The following is a 26,704-nucleotide window of genomic DNA, read 5'->3' on the forward strand; positions in this document are numbered from 1 at the left end:
ATAGCAGGGATAAGTCTTACCTTTTCCTCACCTGTCACAAGATTCATGGCTGAGACCCTTGAACAAGACAGATTGGACGAAGTGAGGTGGCTCATACCTGTAACCCCAACACTTTGGGAGAGTGGGGCGGGTGGATCACTTGAGGCCAGGAGTTCAAGACCAGCCTGGCCAGCATGGTGACCAAAACCTTGTTTCTACTAAAAATTACAAAAATCGGCCGGACATGATGGTGCACGCCTGTACTTCCAGTTACTGGGAAGGCTGAGGTGGGAGGATCCCAGCTGGGAATCCTGGGAATTGAGCCTGGGAAGCGCTGTGAGTAACCCCCCTTCTGGGCACCAAGGAAGGAGAGCTAAGCAGACCCTGGCACAGTAGTGCCTGAGGAATAACTTGCTGCTCATATATTTCCTTTTATATAATCCTTTTGTATAGTCAGTTTGTAGACAGATGAGTGTCAAGAGCAGACACAGTGCAAGCATGAGCTAGGGAAAAACAGCCACACCAGGACAAGAGTCTGTGACCCAGGCGGCAGCGTTCAGTATCTTAAAGATACCTGTCGTATGGCAGGCTTGGAGTAAGAGTCACTCCTGAAAGGGAGTTGCAATATCTTGTGTCCAGTTCTTGTGGAAAGCTGGCCACAGGCCGGCAATCCCGCAAACGTCCAAGGGCTTAAAACCCCTCCGGTACAATCGTATAATCGCACCCCCCGTGGCCATATGCCCTGCCAGCTCTGTTGCTACTGTGCTGACTGTGGAAAACCCTCCAAATGGCCTGCCCCTGGCTAAGAGATGTTGCACCCTCCTCGCTGCACACCGCCCACCTCCTTGCCTCGGTGACCTAACGAGGATGTACCCCTTGCTTCTTGATCGCATGATTGTCTTGACCCTATCACTATTCTTAAGGTGAGCTCACTCACTACCCTTCCCCCCCAACCTATACCCAGTAGATAAAGATGCGCGTGGACAATCGGGGCCTCGCCCATGTCCGCTTGTAAGTGGCGTTGGCCCCTGAGCCGGGCTGCTCTCATCCAGTCTCTTGCTGTCTTATTTCCTTATTTCCCACAATTTTCTCACAGCACGACACATTTTATAGTTGGAATTAACAGCCTATGCCCCTGTCGTAGTAGGGGGCCCTCCACCTATTGCCGGTACCTACAGTGTTACCATTTGGTTCCTGTAAAATCGGCCGGGTATGGTGGCTCAAGCCTGTAATCCCAGCACTTTGGGAGGCCGAGGCGGGTGAATCACGAGGTCATGAGATCAAGACCATCTAGGTCAAAATGGTGAAACCCTGTCTCTACTAAAGATACAAAAAATTAGCTGGGCATGGTGGCACGTGCCTGTAATCTCGGCTACTTGGGAGGCTGAGGCAGGAGAATTGCCTGAACCCAGAAGGCGGAGGTTGCAGTGAGCTGAGATCCCGCCATTGCACTCCAGCCTGGATAACAAAAGTGAAACTCTGTCTCAAAAAAAAAAAAAAAATCACCTGTAATTGGAAATGCAGGGGGTGTTTCTCATGTTTCTGTGGGTATCTACCCATGGTTACAGGAGTTAGTAATGTGGCCCCCTTGATCATTCCCCTTTTTACACGGGATGGAGTGTTCTTGCCTCAAATTTAACAACCCTACCCCATGCCTCCATGAGCTCAGGATAAACTCGGCAATTCCTGGTCATAGTACAACCCCCTCTACAGGGGACCCCAGTACAGCCAACGGCTGACAATCAGGCTAATCCCCCTGTTCCCCCTGTGGCACCGTTAAACATGGTCCTGCTCCTGACGCTGTGTACCAGCCACAGATGAGGCAAAACTGCCACAGCAGCCACACCAGCCCCCTGGGGCTGCAAGCCGGCTCAGCCACAGGTGCAGCCCCAGCAGTAGCCGCCGGCTATCTTGGCCATTACCAAACCTGACCCTCTTAACCCTAATCAAACTCTTATTCATCCAGTTACTTGGCAAACTTTTCCATTTCCCTTCCGCAAGGACTTCAAGGACGTGGTGAAACTGTGGCACAAACCCTCCTTTGGTCCATGCCCCCCTGAAATCTATTGCAGAAGGGCAGCGGCTTATTCCTTATGACTGGGAAACCCTGATGCAGTCAGGCCTCACTCGCTCCCAAAATTTACAATTCTCCCATGGTGGAGAGATGCTGTTACTAACCGAGTCCACCTCAATGCCGCTGCTGATCCGCCCATCCCGGTCACAGTGACCAGCTCTTAGGAGAGTGAGAGTGGGTTCCCCCGGCCAACCAGGCTACCTTACCTGACGAGGCCACTGAACAACTCCGGCGATGCTGTCTAGGTGCTTGGGATGAAATTCATGATGTCAGCACATGGATTCCTTGTTTTACAGCCATCCAACAAAGGCTCTGATGAACCTTACCCGATTTCCTGGCCCGTCTTCAAGAAGCGGCGGAAAAAGCCATTCCGGACCCCAATGGTCGAAAGGTTATTGTGGAACTTACAGCATATTGAACGGGCTAACTGATTGCCAGGGGGCTCTCCACCCTGTAAAAACCAGTCTCACTCCTGGCAGTGACGTTCTTTCAGCTTACATTAAGCCCGTGAAGGTGTTGGCATCACCAGTCACACAGCTATGGTTACGGCTCAATGGCTCGAGCAATGGCAGAGATTCAAAAGTCACAGATCATTGCCACCGTTGTGGACAGCCCAGACACTTTCATAAAGCGTGCCCACATTGTGCTGATGCGCACCGTACCCAAGCAGTACAAAAACCCTCTAAAGCTCCTTCTGTCTCTGTGCCTGCCTCTATCTGCCCTCACTGCCAAAAGGGATATCACTGGCCTCTTTGAGACCTGGAAAGCCGAATTCTCCCCGCTTGCAAGGAAACAGGAAGCAGGGCTGTCCCCAGGCCCTGATAAACAATGGGGTGACCCTGCCTTCTGGGGACTCCCAGTGGGGACCACTGACCTATCAGAAGACCACAAACATTCCAGCCACTGATTATACATCAACCTCCTCTGACCTCTGTGTTCCTGGTACAGCCTGCCCCATTCCCAACTCCTCTGCTTCAGTCTCCACAAAACCCCTCCACACTGTCTTACGGTGCTTGCCCCCCTCCCTCACAGGTACACCAGCAATAGTTTTATGTCCCACTAGGGATGTCTCCCTATTGCCTGAGGACCCCCCGCTCCTGGCAGCCTGTTCTTACTGGTATTTGTGGCCCACTCCAGTGGGCGCCATCTTACTCTTGGCCACTCAAGCATCACTTTATAAGGTATTCGAGTACACACTGGCATTGTGGACTCTGATTATGCCGGTGACATTCATGCTCTTCTCCCCGCTTTGTTCCTTGGTCTGCCGCTGCAGGGGACCGCATTGCCCAATTACTCCTGTTGCCTTGTCTGTCTTTTGCACGTTCCTCAGTTCCCGGCACAGGCGGTCTCGGTGACGTGAACTCCCAGGATGAAGCTGTTGTTACTGACTCCTGCCCGTGTGCTCTGTCCATATTCGGGGCAAACAGTTCCAGGAGATGGTGGACACAGGTGCAGAGGTTTCTACCCTCGCCCCTCCCCCCCTCATAGCCCTGCCACTGGCCTAAGGAAAAGGCCACCAGAGCTCTTTAATCCTACAATGTGTCAGGCCAGAAGGACAAACAGCTACCATTCGTCCCGTAATCACCCCCATTCCTGTCAGTCTCTGGGGAGGCGGCCTGTTGCAACAATGGGATGTTCATCTTTCCTTTCCTGAGGCTCTCTATAGCCCTCAAAGTGCTAACATTATGGCACATATGGGTTACATTCCAGGTCGTAGCTTAGGCAGGTGTGGGCAGGGGACGTAGGAACCCCTGCTTCCCACTCCAAAGCATGATACTCGGGGTCTTGGTTACCCTTGATAGGAGCAGTCACTGGGACACTTCCGGAGCCCATAGCCCTTGCCTGGCTGTCAGAACCCCCTGTGTGGGTTGACCAGTGGCTGCTGTCCCTTTCAACACGGGAAGCTTGTCACTCCTTAGTACAGGGACAGCTAAACTGGGACACATTGAACCTTCTTCTTCCCCCTGGAATTCGCCTGTTTTTATTATACAGAAAAAATCGAGGTAATGTCGAACACTTACTGATCTCAGAGCTGTCAACAGAGCCATTCAGCCCATGGGAACGTTACGGCCTGGCCTCCCTTCCCGGTCTGTGATACGAGGCTCCTGGCCTTTGCTTATCATTGACTTATAGGATTTCTTCTTCGACATCCCTCTGGCTCCACAGGACTGTCATAAATTTGCTTTCATGGTGCCCTCCATAAACAACGAGATTCCAGCCGAGGGTCTTGCCTCAAGGTATGATTAACAGCCCCACAATCTGTCAATTCTGTGTGGGAAAAGTGCTGTCCCCAGTCAGAACTCAGTTCCCCCAATGTGATCTGATTCACTATGTGGATGACATTCTGTGCGTGGCTCTTACGCGTGACACTTGCCACAGTGTTCTCTATGCTCACGGAGCTCATTACAGCAGCTGGCCTGTCTCCCCGGAGAGGACCCAGCTGTCTATCCCTTATCAGTACTTAGAAATGGAACTAGAGGGGTGGACTGCAGCGAGATGGTTTAGAAACCTTGAATGACTTCCAGAAACTCCTCGGAGACATTGATTGAATCCATCCAGTTCTAGGAATTCCTACTTATGCTGTTTCTAACCGTTTTTCCACCTTGAGAAGGGACCCTAACCTGCACAACAAACGCAGCCTTTCTCTGGAAGTGGAGCAAGAATTGCGTTTTGTAGAACAAATAATCCGTGAGGCCCAGGTGTCTAGGATTCAACCCTCTGCCTTTTTTACTGTTTTGACTTTTGCCGCCCCTTACTCCCCTACAGGGTGATTAGCAGGATGAGGCTTGTCGAATGGTGCTTTCTGCCTCACGCCTCTACACGAACGCCATCGGTATATTGGGATCAACTTTCTACCTTGATAGCTCGTAACAGGCTACCGCGCCTGTCGGGTTTAGAAGCACACAGGTTGGTTGCTCCCCTCTCACGGTAACAAATTCACCAGGCTTTGTTCGTTCCACCACCTGGCAGGATTCCCGGGTGTCATTGGCAACCATTACCCCAATGTTAAGCTTTTTCAGTTTCTTTAGCTGACCTCTAGGATGTTGCCAGAAGTCACTGAAACGCCTGAGGGAGCAGCGACTGTTTTTACTGACGCTTCCTCTAGCCCAAGGCTGCCTACGCCAGCAGCAAGGAAAGACTTTTCCACACTTCAGCTGTTTCAGTTCAGCGAGCAGAACTAACAGCTGTCATTGTGGCCTTGGAAGATGTTCCAGGTCCTTTAAACATTGTCTCAGACTCTGCTTATGTGGTCCACGTTACTCATACCATAGAAGCTGCCTTTGTCAGTTTCTGTCTGATAGTCGCTTGGCCCACTGTTCCTACGCTTACGAACAGTCGTTCAGCCAGGACCTGCCCTTGTATACTACACACATTAGAGCTCGTACCTCTTTGCCTGGCCCGTTGACCACAGCCAATTCCCAGGCAGACACCTTGGCAGCTAGCACTCTGCGGGAAGCCCACAACTTTCATGAATTAACTCATGTTAATGCTTCAGGGCTTAAAGACTGTTACGCTACTACAGGGAAAGAGGCGAAGGGGATCGCCCGCCATTGTGCTTCCTGCCCAGCTGTCTCCCTTCTGTTGCAACCGGCTGGCACCAACCCTAGGGGTCTCATTCCCAATGCCTTATGGCAAACAGACATGACCCACTATCCTGCTTTTGGGAAGGCTTATTTCATTCATGTATCAATAGACACGGTTTCCCAAATGGGAACATGCGGCCCGGCTCTCACGCTTCACTGTGATGGGCGTACCTGCAAAGCTAAACCCCATAATGGACCGGGATATATAGTAAGTCATTTCAGCACTTCCTAGAGGAATGGGACGTTCAGCACAGCACCGGCATTCCTTACAATGCACAAGGACAGGCCCTGGTAGAAACGGCCAGTGGGACTCTCAAGGAACAGCTAAATAAACAGCAAAACTAGATGACCAGATTGCTTCACTCCCCAGGCCAGACTGCCTCTGGCGTTGTTTAGTTTGCATTTTCTTAATCTCCGAAGGTCTCAGCCTTACACGGCTGCTGAGCCACATTTTACAACCCCACAAAGGGAAAGAGTGTGGTGGGAAGATTCAGCCACTACAAAATGGACATCAGGATCTCCTATAACCATGGGCCAAGGATTCGCTGGTGTTTCCACAGAGCACTCTCCTGCCCTGTTTGGGTTCCATCAGGCGCCTAAGCTCATCCCTGAGAAACATCATGAGCTCCGACCTCTCGCTGCTGCTCCCATTATCCTTTCCACCGTGACAGGCTGCACTGCTGCTGTGCCTCCCATGCCTGGTAACCTTTCCTACTGGGCATGCATACCTTCCCTGCGGCATGGGCTCTGTCTCTTGGATGGACTCCCACTGAAATATATACTAACAATCATGCTTTCCCGCCCATCCCTAATGACAACTGCCTACCTGTTCTCAGAACAAAGAAGGCATCCCTTTTAAGGCCTCTATTGGATTTAAATTTCCTCCTCTTTGCCTTGGGCCGACTCCCGGCTATCTCCCTCCTGCTCCTCAGGCATGGAAGTGGGTTGTACCTCAGGTCAGTAACGCCTATTTCCAGACCCAGCATCTATTCATGTCCCTTCTGCAACTAGCAGCCCTGGGCCCATCCTATCCTCAGTTGTCCTTCATAACAAAACAAAGGGTTACTTGCTTGCCCCCAAGTTCCTTCGGAAGTTCCGTTCCACATCATGGTGTTTCCTGGGACCACTGCGTGCGGCCGTTGGAGGGTTACTGCCGTTGTTTACTAGCGTAACTGCACTGGAGGAGACCCGTACTGTTTGGAATACCCTAACCCCTCACGGAGGACACAGGAAGCTCAGACCTTCATTCTAGTCCTCACCTGTGGACCTCGCCTTCCCCTACAAATGGTCCCACGCTGCATCACTTTATCTCGCCCCAAGATGAGTCACCCCTTCGGTGGACCTGAGCACCCTGAATGGTGGAAGCTGCTGCTGCTTTCGATGTTCTTTCATCTCCTTGGCCTCTCACCTTCGCAGCTCGGACGACATTGTCCCTGAAGACGTACCCGTTCGCAGTTGTGTCAAGCCTCCCTACGTGTTACTGGTTGGCAAGTTTTCCATTTCCTTTGTTACCAATTCTACGGATTGTACCAATTGCAAATTGTTTTCTTGTTTAGATGCTGCCTTTTCTATGACCTCAAGTGTGCTATTGTTTAGGGCTAGGGAGGTGGTTTCGATTCTGTTGTGCCACACCACCCATGGGAGTCGTCTCCCTGGCGCACATCAACTCAGATCCTCGAGGGCATCTTACGCGGCACCCATTGCTTTGTTTTTATGCTGATAGCTGTGGTCATTGGCCTCCGCTGTGACTGCCAGCATGGCCATTCACAACCCCATCCTAACGGCTCGCTTTGTTAAACAATGGCAAAAGAATTCCACTACTCTCTGGAATTCTCAGTCCCAGATTGATCAGGAATTGGCTAATCAAATTACTGACCTTTGCCAAAGTGTTATTTGCTGAGTGACAGGGACTTAAACCTTGAACACTGTGCCCAGTTGCAGTGTGACTGGAGCACTTCTGACTGTTGCATTGCCCCTTTCAGCTATAACGCTGCACTCCATTCCCTGGACACTGTACGTCCTCACCTTCTGTCCTGGGATGATAACCTGACATCAGACATCAGCCGCCCAAAACAGCACATTTTTGAGGGTTCTTAGGCACACGTAACTACTACCCCAGGTTTGGAAACCCCCTCTGATCTTAATCACTATCATTGGTTTCAGAAATGATCTATTCCCCTAGGTCCCTTCTCTTTGTCTATAGTAATGTTGGTTGTTGTTTGCATCTGTACCTTATTAATTATATGTTACTGCATTCATGGATTTCTCAGAGACAGTCATGGACAGCTTCAGGCCATGGTGGCCATGACACTTTTGTAAAACACAAGAAAGCGCCGGGCATGGTGGCTCACGCCTATAATCCCAGCACTTTGGGAGGCCAAGGCCGGTGGATCACGAGGTCAAGAGATCGAGGCCATCCTGGTCAACAAGGTGAAACCCTGTCTCTACTAAAAATACAAAAATTAGCTGGGCATGGTGGCGTGTGCCTGTAATCCCAGCTACTCGGGAGGGTGAGGCAGGAGAATTGCTTGAACCCAGAAGGCGGAGGTTGCTGTGAGCCGAGATCGTGCCATTGCACTCCAGTCTGAGTAACAACAGCAAAAATCCATCTTAAAAAAAAAAAAAAAAACCACAAGAAAGGGGGAAATGTGAGTAACTCCCCTTCTGGGCACCAAGGAAGGAGAGCTAAGCAGACCCAGCACATTTAGGGCCTGAGGAATAACTTGCTGCTCATTTACTTCCTTTTATATAATCCTTTTATATAGTCATATGTTAGTTTGTAGTCAGAGGAGTGTCAAGAGCAGACACAGTGCAAGCATGAGCTAGGGAAAAACAGCCACACCAGGACAAGAGTCTGTGACCCAGGCGGTAGTGCCCCTGCCTGAAAGGGCATGTGCTCCATGGCAGGCCAGCCCAGGCGGCAGCGTTCAGTATCATAAAGGAAAACCCTCCAAGTGGCCTGCCCCTGGGTAAGAGATGTTGCACACCACCTCCTCGCTGCACACCGCCCACCTCCTTGCCTGGGTGACCTAAGGAGGATGGGCCCCTTGCTTCTTGCCCACGTGATTGTCTTGACTTAAGAATATCACTATTCTTAAGGTGAGCTCACTCACTACCCTTCCCCCCAACCTATACCCAGTAGATACAGATGCGCCTGGACACTCGGGGCCTCGCCCGTGTCCGCTTGTAAGTGGTGTTGGCCCCCGAGCCCGGCTGCTCTTATCCAGTCTCTTGCTGTCTTGGTTCCTTGTTTCTCGGATCCAGCGCCTCAGCACGGTGAGAGGGGAGACCCCCGACCCTCGCAGGGCTGGACCCCACAGGCACAACATAGTGGGAGTCCCTCTCTACTAAAATAAAAATGAATTCACCAGGTGTGCGTCACATGCCTATAGTCCCAGCTACTCTGGAGGGTGAGGCTGGAGGCTCGCTGGTGCGCAGGAAGTCAAGGCAGCAGGGAACCATGATGGTGCCACCACTCCAGCCTGGGCAACAGGTCGAGATCCTGTTGAAAAACAAAAGCCAAGAAAGAACCTGTGTGGTTAATCACTGTTCCTCCACTTACGTAAATAACCAGGCCAGGTTTAATGAGCCCAAACTTATTCTGCAAACAAATCGATCTTTTATTATCTTTGATAGAAATTTGTTAATTTGCAGCCTGGCGTGGTGGCTCACACCTGTAATCCCAGCACTTTGGGAGGCAGAGGCGAGCAGGTCACATGAGGTCAGGAGTTTGAGACCAGCCTGGCTAACATGATGAAACCCCATCCCTACTAAAAATACAAAAACTAGCCAAGCGTGGTGGCACACCCCTGTATTCCCAGCTACTTGGGAGGCTGAGGCAGGAGAATCACTTGAACCCAGGAGGTGGAGGTTGCAGTGAGCTGAGATCGTGCCACTGCACTCCAGCCTGGGTGACAGAGTGAGATATATCTCAAAAAGAAAAGAAAAGAAATGTGTTGACTGTAGAGAGTAAAATTATGTTTCAAAATAAAATGACAGTGCCCCCAATATTCGATTCTAGCCCAGTTCACAGTCTGGAGGTTTTGCCACCTACCTGTGACCCGGACAGGGTCCTGAACGCATTTCCTCTGATATCTGCCTACAGGTCATGAAACCAATATTTCCAGTTTTCCTCCCACCCTTCATCATGGAATCACTGAAGATTAAAACCGCCCTTTTCCTGAAGCCCTGTAAGCTGAAGCTGCCCTACATGATACAGACTTCAGAGAAATCTCCCCAGCAGCTCTTGTACAGACAGCTGTCGTGCCCATGCTAGGCACAGCAGCTCATGCCTGCAATCCCAGACTGTGGGAAGCCGAGGCAGGAGGACTGCTAGAGCCCAGCAGTTCAAGACCAGCCTCTGGGCAACATAGAAAGACCCTGAATCTACAAATTTTTTTTTAATGTGCCATGTGTGGTGGCACATTCCTGTAGTCTCAGCTATTTGGGAGGCTGAAGCAGCAGGATCACTGGAGGCTGGAAATGCAAAAATTCGAGGCTGCAATGATGTGTGTGCAGCCGGGGCGACAGAGCAAGACCCTGAAAAAAGAAAACATTTTCTTAAATCTGGAAAACAAAATATTAAAGAACTGTAATGTTTCAGACAAAAGTCATTATCCTCTTCAGTTCATTCATTCCCATATTATTAATTCTTGTTCTGATTGATCCTGGATAGCAACTTTGTGGGCCTGCCAGGTTCCTCATTCAAGTTCTGGAAATTCTTAGCCAATCCAAGGGTATGATCTTAACCAGAAACCTATCTCACTGAAGAAGAAACCACTTGGAACCAGCCGATTGCAAAGCTTTCAGAAAAAAATCAAGGTGAGACAGTCACTGTGAATGACCAAAGACAGGAGAGCCCGGGCGATGGCTCTGATGAGAGTTTCTTATATGAGTGACACAGTAGGCAAGGAAGCTGGGTTATTTCTGTGGCATACAGCACTTTAGTATAATAACCAAAATCATGACTGGTAACATCGTACCAGATTTCTAGGAATAACATGTGAGATCGGATATATATCATAGCATAAAATATCAGGTTTCTGGGGATTTTATATAATTACTGCAGTACTCATCAAAAATAAGCCTGTGGACACCATCCCTAGAAGACTTAGTGTCTTGTTATTTGACAAGCTTTCCATCTAATGCAGCATATCAAATACTGGAAATAGATGCTCCATGGCGAAAAGAAAAATTAGCACTGAGTACAGTGAATAAAGAACCACACAAATTTATCCCTTACGCATTAGGGTCATCCTCACTGCTGTGTCTGATCTTCGTTGGGTGGAACCAGACCTCACAATCTAAACTAAAACCTGATTGGCTAACAGCTTAAACCTTTTCTAAACAGGTAAAAGCCATGGAGAGCTGGACCATGCCTGTGAGCACGTCCAGCACAGGTATCTTGGTTAAAGTACAAGGACATAGAATGTACTACGTGCCTGTAAGCAGGGCATGTCTAACAGCTACAGAGGATAGGGCTTAACAAAGTTATTAGCATATTTATTCCTTAACAAGAAAGGAAACTTTAAAAAGGAACTTTTCTTCTTCCCACATCTAATAAGACTGATTAGTTTGACATCTCTCTTTTACAAGGCAGAAGACAAATCCTTTCGAGAATTCCTAGTTCCTTTCTAGAAACTCCCCAAATTGTTTTCCGAGGCTCACTGCAGCCTTGAACCCCCAGGGTCAAGTGATCCTCCTGCCCCAGCTCACACCATCACGCCTGGCTGTTTTTTATTTTTTATTTTTATAGCGACAGGGTCTCACTTTGTTGTCCAGGCTGATCTCAAACTCCTGGCTTCAAGTGATCCTCCCACCTCAGCCTCCCAAAGTGCTGACATTACAGGAGTGAGCCACCGTGCCTGGCCTAAAAATACTTAATTTAGAATTTGATTCTAGGGAGTTGTAAAAAATGTCAAAAGGTTTTAAAACACTTGGTTAAATGAGATCTTGGCTATCTAATCAAAGTGGCAACGAAATAAAAGCACGTACAGAAGGTTCCATAGTCACGAACCAAACTTAGCTGTTGTCGTGTTCAGAAGACTGTTTTCTCAGGAAACCAGAGACCCAGTAAGACAAACATGCAGCCCAAGAAATCATCTGAAAATTACCATAAAACACAGAATCGCTGTTTCTTAGCCCAATTATTTAAAAGATAAAACTTTTCATAAGACCGAATTCTGGTTTTGCCTCAGGGCACTGTTACTACTAAAGCTAATGTTTAAAAAGAACTCCATAAATAACCCCGCCAATCTTAGGCAGCTTTGGCGACACAAGGGAAGACTCGCTTTCAAAGATTCCTTTTCCACAAACCTTTAAAAGTTTTTTTTTTAACGTCTCCATCTGCTTTTCGTTTTCCTCCCACATCTTCTTTATCTCATTCTGGAAGAACCAGTCATTCTGCTTCAGTAGAGAATTGCCAAATCCATTTCCCTCAACAGAACACATCCTTCATCTCTTATAACTTTTCTTACCAAAAACATTTTCATTTTTCTTGTAAAGTCTGTGTATTAGTCCATTTCCATGCTGCTGATAAAGACATACTTGAGACTGGGCCATTTACCAAGAAAGAGGATTTTTTGGTTTGGTTTGGTTTGGTTCTGTTTTTTAGATGGAGTCTCGCTCTGTCGCCCAGGCTGGAGTGCAGTGACACAGTCTCCACCCACTACAACCTCCGCCTCCTGGGTTCAAGCAATTCTCCTGCCTCAGCCTCCTGAATAGCTGGGATTACAGGCACGCACCACCACGCCCAGCTGATTTCTGTATTTTTAGTAGAGACAGGTTTCACCATGTTAGCCAGATTGGTCTCATTCTCCTGACCTCGTGATCTGCCCGCCTTGGCCTCCCAAAGTGCTGGGATTACAGCCATGAGCCACCACACCCAGCCAAGAAAGAGTTTTAATTGGACTCACAGTTCCACGTGGCTGAGGAAGCCTCACAATCACGGCAGGGGGCAAGGAGGGGCAAGTCACATCTTTTGTGGATGGCAGCAGGTAAAAAGAGAGAGCTTGTGCAGGGGACCCTTTTTAAAACCATCAGATCCTGTGAGAATTATTCACTGTCATGAGAACAGCAGGAGAAAAATCTGCCTCCATGATTCCATTACCTGCCACTGGTCCCTCCCACAACACGTGGGAATTCAAAATGAGACTTGGGTGGGGACACAGCCAAACCATATCAGTTTGTATACAGAGTTTTTTCCTTATTATTTCTAGTAGCTTTAATTATGTCTATTCAGCCAGGTGTAGTGGCTCACATCTGTAATTCCAGCACTTTGGGAAGCCAAAGCCAGCAGATCATTTGAGGTCAGGAATTTGAGACCAGCCTGGCCAACATGGGTGAAACGCTGTCTCTACTAAAAATACAAAAATTAGCCAGGCATGGTGGTGTGTGCCTGTAGCCTCAGCTACTCAGGAGGCTGAGGTGAAAGAATCACTTCATTCTTTCCCACCTCCACTGGAAAGTGGAGGTTGCAGTGAACCAAGATCATGCTACTACACTCCAGCCTGGGTGACAGAGCGGGGCTTTGTCTCAAAAAAAATACATCTATATAAATCATAATTTTTAACTCCTAGGAACCTTAATTTCTAGTGGAAACTAGGAGGCACTTGGTGCTGGTGTCTGCGGCCCCAGCTTTCTGCTGTCTCACAACTTTAGAAGTGGGGGTCTCCTCGAACTACACTTTCTCATGTTTATCAACAGGCCCAAATATATTTAGCTTCTCTGTAATGCATGAAAACAAGATGCCAAAAGTCTATCCACTTGTGCTTCGAAATTAGTGCTTGAGGATTTGTTTTTCTGTCACCCAGGCTGGAGCGCAGTGGCACGATCACAGCTCACCACAACCTCTGCCTCTCGGGTTCGAGCAATTTGCTGCCTCAGCCCCCTGAGTAGCTGGGACTCCAAGTACCCGATACCACACCCAGCTAATCTTTGTATTTTTAGTAGAGACGGGATTTTACCATCTTGGCCTGGCTGCTCTTGAACTCCTGAGCTTGTGATCTACCCACTTTGGCCTCCCAAAGTGCTGGGATTACAGGTGTGAGCCACCACGCCCAGCTCAGTCTTTTCTATTTTCACATTATTTTATTATTTTACCATGTTCACGGCACATACATTGGGCCTGTCTTTTAAAAATCTTTTATGACACTGAAACTTTTGAAGAATGCAAATTGGTTATTTTGTAGATTGGCCCTGCATTGAGCTTTCCCGACGTTTCTGCGTGAACAGATGGGCACGGGAGCCAGGCGTCCTTCCTGGAGCACGGGACGCTGGCTGCCCACCAGCAGCAACGGTACCTTTGATCCGCTAGTTAAACTGCCACCCACAACTTTCTAGCAGCAAAATTACCACTATTCCCTTTGTAACTGATAAGTAAGCCAGGTGCGGTGGCTCACACCTGTAGCCTGTAGTTCTAGCTACTCAGGAGGCTGAGGGAGGAGGATTGCTTGAGCCCAGTAGTTTGAGGTTTGAGGTTGCAGTGAGGCATGAGCACACCTGTGGGTAACCCCCCATATAGGCACCGAGGAATGAGAGCTAAGCAGAACCCAGGCACAGTTAGGGCTTGAGGAATATCTCACTTTATAGTGTTACCACTCAGCTATTTCCTTTTATATAATCCTTTATCTAATCATACATTAGTTTATAAAATTAGGGCTTGACGAATCCCTTTATATAATCCTCTATATATAACCATATAATAGTTAATAGTATGAATGCCTAAAGAATATTTCCCTACATATATACCTATAATTATATCTTAGTTCATATCGGAGGAATGCCTAGAGCAGACACTGTGCAGAGCATGATTTAAGGGAAAAACAGTTATGCCAGGACAAGAATCCATGGCCCAGGCGGCAGCGTTCAGTATTGTAAAGATACCCGCTGTGGGGCAGGCTTGGGACAAGAGCCACTCCTCCTGATAAAGGAGTTGTAGGACCTTGCTCCAGTTCTTATGGAAGGCTGCCCTCAGACCGGCAATCCACCTTGGTGACTGTGAACTTTATCAGCTCTTGCTACTCTGCTGCTTGAAAAGCATCTTCCCATAGGACCCATTGGAAGCTGCCAGAAGGTGGGTAACCCTGACAGCTCTGTCACTGCTATGCGACTTAAAGCATCCTCCTATAAATCTTAGAAGTAGTTTGACCATAGATAGAAGTACTGCATACTGCGCACGGCCCACCTTCAAATCTCGGTGACCTAATGGGGGTGGACCCCTTACTGCGCACGGCCCTTGCCTTTGTGGGAACGGGCCCTTTGCTGTGCACTGTCCACCTCCTGGCCTAGGAGACCTAATGGGGGTGGACCCCATGTTTTATTGCTCACGACCCTATCACTATCCTTAAAGATGATTTCACTCACTGCCCTGCCCCCTAACCTATACGCAATAAATACTTCTGGACATTGGGGGCCTCGCCTGACTCCGCTTATAGGTGGCATGGCCCCCTGAGCCCAGCCGCGTTTTTCTTGAACTTCTGTGTCCTGTCTCTTTATCTGTCAGATCCTGCGCCTCAGCACAGCATAAGGCTCACCCCACGACCCTGTGGGGCCATCAGCCCTACATCGGGCTCCCAACGTGCCCTACAGTCTCTACTAAAAAAATTAAAATTACCTGGGTGTGGTGGCACGTGCCTATAATGCCAGCTACTCAGGAGGCTGAGGCAGGAGAATCACTTGAACCCAGGAGGCGGAGGTTGCAGTGAGCCGAGATCACATCACTACTACAGCCTGAGTGACAGAGCAAGAATCCTTCTTAAAAAAAAAATTATTTAGAAATGTATTTATAAAGTCTTACAGCACTCATATTCACCTAATTCACTTGTTCGTAAAAATTGTCCTTGAACTGCTCGTGAAAATTTCATGAGACATTAAGCAAAACCAGCCATTGTAAGGCTCGCAAGACAATAACCCTTACAGCCATGATCATAAGTTATTTTTCTTGGTGACCACAAATGTCAAAAACATCACAGAAGCAAAGAAACTAAAAAGATAGGCTGGGCACGGTGGCTCACACCTGTAATCCCAGCACTTTGGGAGACCAAGGATGGCAGATCACAAGGTCAGGAGTTCAAGACCAGCCTGGTCAACATGGTGAGACCTGCCCCCACTGCCGTCTCTACAACAAACACAACAATTAGCCAGGCATGGTGGCACGTGCCTGTAATCCCAGCTACTTGGGAGGCTGAGGCAGGAGAATCACTTGAACCTGGGAGGTGGAGGTTGTAGTGAGCAGAGATCGCACCACTGCACTCCAGCCTGGGCGACAGAGCAAGATTCTGTTTCAAAAAAACAACTAAGAAGATAAACATAGCATTCTCTCTCCTCTCTCCCCTCTGCTCCTCCCCTTCCCCCTCTTCCTTCCATAGCTGACCTGCATCAGCAATTCATTCTTACTGTGTATTCTGCTCTCCGTTTGGATTTACAGTTTCATGATCTTAAAGATTTAGTGGATATAACATAAACTTGTTTTACTACTAAACCCAGACAAAAAAAATTTGTATCTGGATTGTGTTTAATGCTCAGAATTCTGAAGCCGTTCATTTTTTAATTTTATCAACATTTTAAAAACTAGTTTTATTTACCAAAGATTATCCCAGGTCACATAAACGTATTTTAAAAATTTGGCTTAGTTTCTATATTTCTCAGATTTTTAGGAATATTTTGTTTACATAAGTCCTTGTTCATCTCTAAGCCAATCTGAATTTAACTTTTTAAAGATATTTTATAATTTGGTAATGCCATCTGAGGATAGGAAACCATCATGATGATATAATACAAAAACATATATACACGAAGGACACATGAGCAGATACAAACAGATCTTACAGCTGTTGTTCTAGAATTTTTATTCTCCACTCAGTAAAACACAGGTGTATCTTCAGTATTTTTTATTTTTTGAGACAGGCTCTCACTCTGCTGTCCAGGCTGGAGTGCAGTGGTGTAATCACAGCTCACTGCAGCCTCGACCTCCTGCCTCAGCCTCACGAGGAGCCAGGACCACAGGTGAACGGCACCACACCCAGCTGGTAAAGATGGGGTCTATCTCTGTTGCCCAGGCTGGTCTTTCTTTATATTTCTCTCCAAGGTGTGTTTCTTTTTTTTTTTCTTTTTTAAAGACGTCGTTTCACCATATTGGTCAGGCTGATCTCGAACTCCTGACGCCACGTGATCCGCCCGCTTCAGCCTCCCGAAGTGCTGGGATTACAGGCATGAGCCACCTCGCCCCGCTCCAAGGTGTGTTTCTAGCCAAAATGGGACAAGTTAAGATTACTCACTCAGATGACTAAAGCTTTTTACTAATATTTGTGGAAAAGACTTTTAAATTATTTTATTTGCCCAATTTTCAAAAAGGTTTTCTTTTTCTTTCCCCCTGAGGACAATCATTTCCTTGAAATTTGTATTTTCAAACACATGACTCGGGTGTTAGAAGAAACGAGGTAGAAACTTAACGTCTCAAAGGCACCGAGAAGAAACTGTTCAAAGGAATCTGGGCACATGTCTGCCTAAGGTCAGAGGTCAACCTTGAGGAGGCCACGGACTCACATCCGGGACTCCGTTTCCGGGAGCCCGTTTCCGGAACTCTGTTTCTGGGACTCTGTTTCCGGGAGCCCGTTGCTGACGCGGGGGGTTGGGGGAAGCCCCAGGCGCCACAGTCCAGGTCAGCGTTCCCAGCCCCCGGCAGTTGCGTTTCGGACCGAGAGTCCCTTGGGAGCGGGAAGGCCTGGAGTCCCAGTGCCCGGGGCTGGCGTGGGAAGCAGGGGTCCCGTGGGGCAGACATGGAGGTGTAGGAGCCGCAGGCATGGGGGACACAGCGAGGACTCGCGGGGGCCGACGGGAGAACAGAGTTGGTGGAGGAAGGAGGAGCGAAAAGGCTCAGAGGCGCGGCCGACGCCAGCAAGTTCCAGCAGGGAGCGGGCGAGCTGGTAGAGCCGACACCCGCGGGCAGCAGGGAGAGCTTTCTGGAACTGAGACTCCCGTGGGAGAAGCGAGAGAGGCCTTGGGGCCGGGGCTTGGCTCGCGCCTGTAACCCCAGCACTGAGAGGTCGAGGGGGAGGAGGCTTCAGCCCAGAAGCTCAAGATCAGCCAGGGCAACATAGTGAGACCCCCCATCTCTATTTTAAAAGAGAGTGAAGCCTTCAAAGATTAGGCTGGCCACGGTGGCTCAGGCCTGTAGTTCCAACTTTGGGAGGCTGAGGCGGGTGGATCATTTGAGGTCAGGAGTTTGAGACCAGCCTGGCCAACATGGTGAAACCCTGCCTCTTCTAAAAATACAAAAATTAGTCGGGCATGGTGGCTCGTGCCTGTAATCCCAGCTACTTGGGAGGCTGAGGCAGGCGAATCACTTGAACCCAGGAGGCAGAGGTTGCTGTGAGCCGAGATCACACTACTGCCCTCCAGCCTGGGCAACACACCGAGACTCCATATCAAAACAAACAAACAATGATGGTATACATGTCCAGCTATCAGTTTCTCATCAAGCCAACTTTTGACCAGAAAACTAAAAAAAAAAATACTTTCAAATATCCTATTCACATTTTTGCTGGAACACAGTAAAAATTATAGTATTGAATGCTTTTTTTGTTCTTATTTTAAACCAAAAAGACTTTCAAGTGACTCAGAACCAAAACCGATGAGCTTTTTATGACTTAACCATGGATGAAAGAGACAATTTCAAAAGGGTGTGCAAAGGCGGCAGCCCCCCAGCCTGGAACCACCCCACAGACAGCAGAGGAAGGCCTTTGTCAGCACAGGAGCGAGGGGGCTGTCCAGCACTGACCCAGTGACAGAGGTGGAGGCAACAAAAGCCCTTGTGGGCAGGAAACCTTTTTACAAAGCCCCTGTGAGCTGGCGCGTCTGGCAGTGATGCTCAGGCTGGCGGAGGCCAGGGAGAGCATTCTCACCCTTCGTAAAGCCAAGCTCTCAGAACATGAGCCCAACAGGAGAAAAGCAGCTGCCCCTGGGAGGAAAGGATCCATTTGTACCAAAACCAAATTTACACGAGAGTCACAACCCACATGAATGGCTTCCTCTTGCCACACTGAACTGGGAAAAGCAAGGACAAGAGTGTTTGCCTCCCACCCTTAACTGGGCACTGTGGACAGACACTCAGAGAGTGGCTGCGGTCAGAATCCCCTCTGACCTCCGAGTCAGTCTCCTGGCATCTCATCTGTGGGCTCAGAGCAGGCTGCCTGTCGGCAGCTGAGACCCAAGGCACACACGACAGGTTAACAAGAGAATCACACCCGTGTATGGAACGCAGGCATTCCACGTCTCACAGGACAGGTTAACAAGAGCAGCACGCTTGTGGATAGGACACAGGCACTGCTCATTTGTGAAGCTTTCCTGCTCCCATCACCTCAGTAACCCCAGGGCGGTGTGTGGGCCTTGACCCCAGGTGGGGCAGTGGCCCAGGCCCCTCCTCTGCAGGGCCTGGTCATGCCATCCACAGCAGCTCAGGTGGGGTTCTCGTAGCTCGTGAAGCTGGAGAGCTTCTCCCGAAGGGTCTTGAAGCAGGGTCTCTGCTCAGGGTCCCTGCACCAGCACGTCAGCATCAACTTGCGCACACTGGGTGGGCACGCGGGGGGGCAGGGCATTCGGTAGCCAGCATCCACCCTCAGGAAGGCCTCATGGTTGGACATGCCTGCAGCGGACGGGGATGAGAAGAGCTGGGACCCAGCTGCCCACCCTCCCCAAGGAAGCCACACCAGCCACCCCCAGCCCCTACCTGGAATACTGCCTGATATGAACACCTCCCACCAGATGGGGCTCCAGCGGGCAGCTCCAGGCACTGGCCTGGGTGTTTAGAGAACGGTAGAGGTGTGGAGCTCAGGCACCGACCTGTGGCAGAGACCCCTGCAGCCCTCGGCAGAAGCCCGTCCCACAGTCCCTATGGCCACCAGGACTGGCCCCACTCTCCCCCAACACCCAGTCAGGGACAGGAGGCAGTACCTGGGTAGGGCACCTGGCCCCTGCTGAAAACCTCATGCAGGAGAATCCCGAAGGACCAGACGTCAGACTTGCTGGAGTAAAGCCCTTGGGAGAGCGCTTCGGGGGCCGTCCACTTGTAGGGGACATTGTGGTTGTGGGAGAGGTAGACGTCCTCCTGCGATCAGGCAGGCGCTGAGTGGGCCTCGGAGGCTGCCTCTGCCCTGCCCCCATGGCATGGACACGCACAGCCGCCGCACCGCCCCAACAGTGGGACCATAATGACCCCACTGTTGGACCCACACACAGGGCATCAGCCGCTGTGGCTAAGCTCGCGTTGGGGCCTGAGCGCCTTCAGGAGAGCAGCTTCCCCTGGGATTCCAGGCGCATGAGGATGAGAGGGCTTGGGGCACAGGAACTGGAAGGCTCCTGGGCTGGGCCAGTGAACGAGGCACGTGAACAAGGCAGTGGCTGCATGGTGGGCCCTGCTGTGTGCTCCTTTGGGAATGGGGACACCCCCCCAACTTGCTTCGGCTTCCCACCTTTCTGCTCAGCCTGGGCTCCCGAGGGCAGGGGCCAAATCCTGCACCTGGCTGAGTCCCCTGCTCCACACAGGAAGCCCTGAGCCCTCTGCCCCTGCCCTCCAAGGGCCCTACCTTGCTGAGCCTGGCTAGCCCGAAGTCCCCGACTTTGCAGAGGGTGTTTTCCCCAACGAGGATGTTCCTGGCGGCCAGGTCGCGGTGGATGTAATTCTGCGACTCCAGGTAACACATGCCCTCGGCTACCTGCCATGCAATGTCCAGCAACTCCGAGACAGGCAGGGCTTTCTCATCAGAGTCTGCAGAGGGGGTGGAGCCTGGGGTCAGCCGAGCCCACTGGGGTGAGGACGGGGTGGAGGCCAGGCCACGTCCCATCTGCCTCCAGGCTCTGCGGGCTCAGAGGACCGGCTGGGGCAAAGGGCAGAGCTGGCCTGGTTTAAAATTAACCTCGGGCCAGCCACCACCCTCTGGAAGGCAATTGTGTATGGGGAACCAAGAAGCAGATCCTGGTTGGGGAGGTTTTCGATGGCAACGGAGAAGCTGGACACAGGAGGAGACACTCATTGCCGATTGGAGACGCTCATTGCCGAGGGATGTGCGTAGTGGGAACTCGGGAGAACGTCTGAGTGACAGCAGCGTGCGGCGTTCTGTTTCCGGAGAGCCCTGCCTGGCATGGGGACTGAGATGATCAAGCCCTCTGTGTGAGGATGAGGGTATGGAGCCTTGGCTCAGAGCTCAACTGTGAGTGGTGTGTCAGCATAGCTCTCCCCAGGCACACACAGCTTTTCCTGCCCCACCACGTCCCCTCCCATGTGACGGTCCAAAGCCAAACTGCACCTTCACGAGGGGCCTCTCTGTTCCCTGGAGCCCGTGTCTTTGGTTTTAGTGATTAAAAAAAAATAATGGAAAGAAAAAAATAAAAACAAAGAAAGAAAAATAATGGAACTTAGAGATGATGATGTCCTTGAGCCAGTGTGATTCGTGTGTCCGTGTGTGTCTGTATCTGTGTATGTGTCTCTCCATGTGTGCGTGTAGACAGGGGGATGGGCTTGCCAACGCCATCTGTGTTTGTGTGTGCATGTGTGTGCATGTCTGTGTGTGCATGTGTGTGCGTGTGTTGTGTCTGTGTGTGCGTGTTAGTATGTGTGTGCATGTTAGTGCATGTGTGCCTGTGTGTGTGCATGTGGTGCATTGTCTGTGTGCAGGCATGGGGGATGAGCTTGCCAATGCCATCTGTGTGTGTTTGTGTATGGGCATGGGGGGTGAGCTTGCCAATGCCATCTGTGTGTCTGTGTGTGCGTGTGCATGTGTGTCTGTGTCTCTGTGTCTGAATGTGTGTGTGAGTGGGGGGCTGAGCTTGCCAATGCCATCTGTGTGTGTCAGTTTGTGTGTGTGTGTGCGTATGACTGCATGTGTGTGTGTGTGTGTGTAGGCGTTGGGGGTGGGCTTGCCAATTCCATCTGTGTCTGTGTGCATGTGTGTGTGCATCGTGTGAGTGTGTGCGTGTAGAGACATGGAGGGTGGGCTTGCCGATGCCATCTGAGTCTGTGTGCATGTGTGTCTGTGTGCATGTGTGTCTGTGTGCATGTGTGTGCGTTGTCTGTGTGTGTGTGTAGGTGTGGGGGATGAGCTTGCCAGTGCCATCTGTGTGTGTCTGTGTGTGTGTCTGTGTGTGCATGTGTGTCTGAGTGTGTGTGTGTATAGGCGGGGTGGGCTTGCCAATGCCATCTGTATCTGTGTGCATGTGTGTGTAGACGTGGAGGGTGGGCTTGCCAATGCCATCTGAGTCTGTGTGTATATGTGTATCAGTGTGCACATGTGGCTGTGTGTGTGCATGTGTGTCCATGTGTGTACATTGTGTGTGTGTAGGTGTGGGGGATGAGCTTGCCAATGCCATCTGTATGTGTCTGTATATGTCTGTGTGTGTACGTGTGTGTCTGTGTGTGCGCATGTGTATCTGAGTGTGTGTGTATAGGCATGGGGGGTGGGCTTGCCAGTGCCATCTGTACGTGCATGTGTGTCTGTGTGTGTGTCTGTGTGTGCGTATGCGTATAGACATGAGGGGACATACACTTCATTTCCTCATGTGCCCCGCCTGGCGCCGGTGCCACTCACTGCGAAGCAGCTCCAGCAGGCTGCCCTTGGCCATGAGCTCGGTGATGATGTACACGGGGTCCCCCATAGATACCACAGCATACAGCGCAAGGATGTGTTTGTGCCGAAGCTTCTTCATGGCCTGGATCTCCGATTGCAGCGTCTGCTGGTGCAGGAGATTGTCTGCAGGGACAGGTGGCCTCGGTGGGTGCAGTCCCTGAACCCCCAGGCACCAAGGAAGAGGCCGAGGCCCTGCCCCCACCCACAGCAGCTGTGTAGGACACATGGACCTCCAGCCCCAGGCACCTGGCTCCTGAGGCCACGATGATGGTGATCACAGCCAGCCCTGCAGGCCCCCAGCCCGGCGCTCCCACGGGGTCATGATGGCCACTTGCTCTTACCACACAGCCCCCCCAGGCTCAGACCTCTGACATGGAGGCCAGACCTCTGCTGAGGCCCAGGTGATTTCAGGGGAAGCTTTTCAGATTTCCAGGGATCTATTTGAGTGGCTTTCCATTACATCCAGGATTTTTAATTTTCTTTTTTTTTTTTTTCTTCCCCTGAGATGGAGTCTCACACTGTCACCCAGGCTGGAGTGCAATGGCGAAATCTCAGCTCACTGCAACCTCCACCTCCTGGGTTCAACCCATTCTCCTGCCTCAGCCTCCCAAATAGCTGAGATTACAGGCATGCACCACCACGCCCAGCTAATTTTTTTGTATTTTTAGTAGAGACAGGGTTTCTTCATGTTGGTCAGGCTGGTGTCGAACTCCCTACCTCAGGTGATCCACCCGCCTCAGCCTCCCAAAGTGCTGGGATTACAGGTATGAGCCACCGCCCCCAGACAAATTTTTTTAATAATTGTATTTAGGTAAAAGCAAAGGTACATTAGAAAGGGAACTGCTCCCACACGGATGCTGTTGCTGGTCCGTGGGGCTCCAGCCTGGAGGTCCCTGGGGGCAAGAGGGCAGCCCAAGGCGGGCACGGGGCCAGGCAGAGCCCTGGCCGGGGCCCACTCACCTCGAGAAATCACCTTAATGGCCACCTGGACCCGGTCTTTCCAGAGCCCCTCGAAGACCTCCCCAAAGTAGCCAGAACCCAGCTTCCTGCAGAGCGTGAACTCCTCCCTGGGCCTCTCCCAGTAGTCCCAGTGAGGCAGAGGCTCAGGCTCGTGCTGGAGGGGGAGGCAGAGACACAGGGCAGGGACTCATCCTTCAGGAAGTGCCACTCAAGGCTAGCACATGGAGCCTAGATTTACCCTCAGATTTAGGGCCACGTTCAGCTTGGGGGCAGTTCTGAGTGTCTGGCACAAGGCTGGACTCTCCCGGGGAGCTGCCCCCAGCCCAGCACAAAATGCCCAGAGACTGGAGGAGCCAAGACCCCACAACTGCAGCAGGCCTCAAGAGAGTGGCCAGGCCCAGCGGGTGGTCTCCAGGCCCCACCCAAGTCAGGCAAACACTTCTGCTCCGTTGAACTATTGGATTCCCTCCAGTGGACCCCAGGTCAGTGAGTCAGGACCCCTCCCACGCTGCCCGGCCAAGCTCTCCCAATAGGAAACACCGGCCCGAGACCGCCCTAGACTGCCTGACCCTACGCTACCAAGCCAGGGCGGGCAGCTACCTTCTGGCAGGGTGCGGCCAGCCTCAGGCCGTGGGACAGGCTCTGGGTCCTGTGGTAGTTCACAAGCTCAGGCAGGCTGAGGAAGGACACTGCCTCATTCAGGTGCAGCCGGCCCCCGACGTGCCGCCAGATCTTGTAGTGCCGCACAGCCTGCGTGTCCCGCACTGGAGGGAGAGCAAGAGCTGTGTGGCCACCCGAGTCCACCGCCTCCCACACCTGCTCAGAGTTTCTGGGTCCCAACCCCTGTCTCCCCTCCCTTGGAACAGCTCCCTCCTGCCCTGCAGGCTCTGTCCAAGCTCTCCGGCCCCTTTTGCCCCTGTGCCAGATGGCCTCCACCTGGATGGCAGCTGCCCAAAAACCCAGCCACGCTGAGTCCTCAGGGACGGGACAGAGTTTCTCTGCGCCCCACACACCCCAGACGCAGGGTCTCGTGCTGGACAAGGTTCCCATGGGTGCCAGGGCAGGGATGGCCTGAGAAGTCCCTGCCCTCCCAGGGAGGGGCCCTGCCCCACAACTGCCCTAGCAGCCAGCCACCCAGACCCCAGGGCGGAGGGCATGGGAACTCCCTGGAAAACAGCTCAGGTCCCCAGTCACAGCAGAGGGAGCCAGGATCCCCTCATGGATGGGAGGGCTTAGAGCAAGGACTCCCCCCACCCCCGCAGGCAAGCACAGGCTCGGAGGCCAGGCCGCACCCGAGAGGACGTAGTCGGCGCTCGGCTTCTCGCTGACCCTGATCAGGAAGGCACCCTCGGCATTGCCGGAGGACTGCAGCCGATGCACGGCTTCAGAGCGGGAGATGCAGCCGAAGAACCACCTGCAGGGGAGGGGTGACCTCAGCCCACAGACCTGGGCCCACCCCACACGGACCCCACCTGGAAACCCAGCCACCCTTGCTGCCACCTCAAGTTTCCATCCCTGACCACAACTGCCCTCAGGAGCTGTTGCTGACCCAGATGCCCTTAATGTCCCAAATGGCCAGGACAGGCCCCTGGGGACCCAGCAGGGGGAGGGGCAGGGGGAGGGGCAGGGGGAAGAGCAAGCTTCTACCACACCCTGCCCTGAGTGACCCCTGTCTAGGGGTCAGGGCCTAGGGTGGAGTTGGGGAGGGCGCCGGCACTGTCTGCACACACACCTACCTGTGATACCCGAACACTCCCACACATACGGACAGCTCACCCGCACCTGAACACACCCGTACACTCATATGTACACAAGCACTCAAATGCACTAACTCCTGGCTGCAGGGTTTGGAGCTGGGGCAGCCTGGACTGTGGACTTCTGGGTGGAGCTCGAAGAAGCACCAGGTGTCCTGTTCCCGGACCTTTGTGTCTCTGACTCCCTCAGGCCATGGAACACGGACCCCACACAGAAGACCACCGCCCAGCATGGAGCCCCTGGGGTCCACCCCTCCGCTTCTGCACAGCTGGCGGCACTGCCCCATTCAACCTTCCAACCACCTGCCTCCTTCCCACCCCTCACCTGGGCGAGTTCTCTGGGTCTCTGCACCTGGGAGCAGACCAGCCTCTAGCCAGACCCCACCCCTGCACTCCTGCTACCTAACTCGGTCTTGGGTCTGCACATGATGGGGGTCTCCACCACAGCCTCTGCCTGTGGCTGGGGTCCCCAGGAGCTAACCCCGCACAGCCTGTGATTCGGGCACGCACACAGTAGGCGCCCAATCCGTGATGAGAAAAGCCGCTCTCAGGAGTCTGAGCTACAGAAACCCCTCCCAGCAGACACTCCCCAGCCTGAGCTCCGAGCGGCTGTGGAGCCAGCCCAGGCCACAGCAGCTGCCCTCTGGTTCCTGGCAGGGCACAGCAGGCAGGAAGCCTGCCCCGCAGCCGGCTGCTCCCCAAACTGGGTCGTGTGTCTGGTTCTGGCAGTTTGGAAACTGAGCAAGCTTCATTCCCTCAAAGGCCCTGGAACACCCCCACAGAGCTCGTCACTGGCCACCGGCCTCCCGGAAGTCCACCCTGGACCCCCTGTCCTCCCCAGGCCCCAGCAGAGCAGCCTCCACCAAGATGTGACAAGGATGAGCACAAGGGAGGGGCCTGTGCCCTCTGAGCCCGCTGCCACCGTCCTGTCGGCGCTCCCAGGTGCCAGCGCACAGCGCAGGGAGCAAGGACCAAGCACGATGCCCAGCCTCGACTTCAGGGCACAGGAAGACAGAGCCGGGGTCCCCACCTTCCTGGGCTTCCTTAAGGCCAGCCCAGAGCCCTCTCCCTGCCCCGTGCCTAGAGGGTGGCTGTACCAAAGCTCCCAGGAGCTGGGGACACGCACGGTTCAGACTCCACCGTCTCCTCCTCGGCCAGGTAGTTGTGGGGCACGTAACCCTGGGCCACGGCCCCACCTGCCTCATCAAGCAGCGTGGCCCACCACCACTGCTCCTCCTTCCTGGTCACATGGAAGATGTCCCCTGCTTGGAAGCTCAGCTCCTCATCCGTCCGAGCCTTGAAGTCCCAGAGGCCCACGTACTTGGGGCCCAGGTGAGCCTGGTCCCGGGACACCATGGCGGGCACCGCGGCAGGACTGGGCTGCAGGCTGCTGGAGCACGGGGCTGGGCGTGGCAGGAGGGCTGCCCAACAGGCATCCTGCCCTCTTCCATATGACAGGCAGGGAGGCAGCCACACCCAGCACCCACAGGTGCTCGAGAGCACCTGATCCATCTGAGGGCCCAGCCAGCCCCACGAGTCCTCACACCCACAGGGCCAGGCCGCACTGCCGGCTGCACTGGACCCTTCTGGCCACTTAGCACCCCAGCTCTGGGAACCTGCTGGGCAGGCAGCCACAGGACCGGCCTGAGCGCCAGAGAGAGAGGGCAGTGGAACCCCCCAGGCGGGGCTTCTAGGGAGTCCAACTTACAGACACTCGGGCACTCAGCGAACCAA

At 52.2% G+C, this 26,704-nt stretch overlaps 1 protein-coding gene across 1 annotated transcript; it reads right to left on the reverse strand.

Annotated features, from left to right (window-relative positions):
- Positions 1-16,467: 16,467 nt before the first annotated feature.
- On the reverse strand, positions 16,468-26,347 carry PTK6 (protein tyrosine kinase 6). The gene is made up of 8 exons (XM_003732866.6): positions 26,097-26,347; positions 24,509-24,630; positions 23,817-23,980; positions 23,217-23,370; positions 22,218-22,379; positions 20,220-20,401; positions 19,588-19,741; positions 16,468-19,279 (listed from the first exon to the last, which is right to left on the reverse strand). Exons 1-8 carry the CDS (start codon positions 26,324-26,326, stop codon positions 19,092-19,094), a joined length of 1,356 nt encoding a protein of 451 aa, XP_003732914.3. The 5' UTR covers positions 26,327-26,347; the 3' UTR covers positions 16,468-19,091.
- Between the last annotated feature and the right edge of the window lie 357 nt (positions 26,348-26,704).

Source organism: Callithrix jacchus, chromosome 5 (assembly GCF_049354715.1).
Source record: "Callithrix jacchus isolate 240 chromosome 5, calJac240_pri, whole genome shotgun sequence".
Lineage (NCBI taxonomy): Eukaryota > Metazoa > Chordata > Mammalia > Primates > Cebidae > Callithrix > Callithrix jacchus.